This window comes from Penaeus monodon, chromosome 21 (genome assembly GCF_015228065.2).
Source record: "Penaeus monodon isolate SGIC_2016 chromosome 21, NSTDA_Pmon_1, whole genome shotgun sequence".
NCBI classification, from domain to species: Eukaryota; Metazoa; Arthropoda; class Malacostraca; order Decapoda; family Penaeidae; genus Penaeus; species Penaeus monodon.
Window position 1 is genome coordinate 2,799,106 of NC_051406.1, and position 315 is coordinate 2,799,420.

General features: G+C 61.0%; 1 protein-coding gene across 1 annotated transcript in view; it reads left to right on the forward strand.

Annotated features, from left to right (window-relative positions):
* The window catches only part of LOC119586104 (synapse-associated protein 1-like), a gene marked incomplete at its 5' end in the record, with an annotated part of 123,898 nt that overhangs the window by 34,678 nt on the left and 88,905 nt on the right, over window positions 1-315 (forward strand). The window contains 1 exon segment of the mRNA XM_037934796.1: window positions 105-250. Within this exon segment, the coding sequence (XP_037790724.1) occupies window positions 105-250 (146 nt within the window).

Here is a 315-nt window from a genome sequence, read left to right on the forward strand (position 1 = left end):
CATCTGTGTTTCCTCACGCTCACAGCCACACCCTTGATACCAATGCCTCTCGCTCCCCATGGGCGGCCCGCACTCACGCCCTTCTCTCCCCTCCTCCCCCGCAGGCCTGAGCTTCAACCTGTCGGCGGTGCAGGGGAAGGCCTCCGCGGGCGCCAAGACGGTGGGTTCGTTCTTCTCGTCCGCGTTCAGCAAGGCCGGCGCCAGCGTCAAGGAAGCCAGCAGCAAGATCAAGGAGAGCGTCGAGAAAAACGTGAGTGTTGCTCTTTCTTGTTGTTGGTGGTGGTGTTGGAGGAGGAGGAGAGCTTCCAGAAAAGT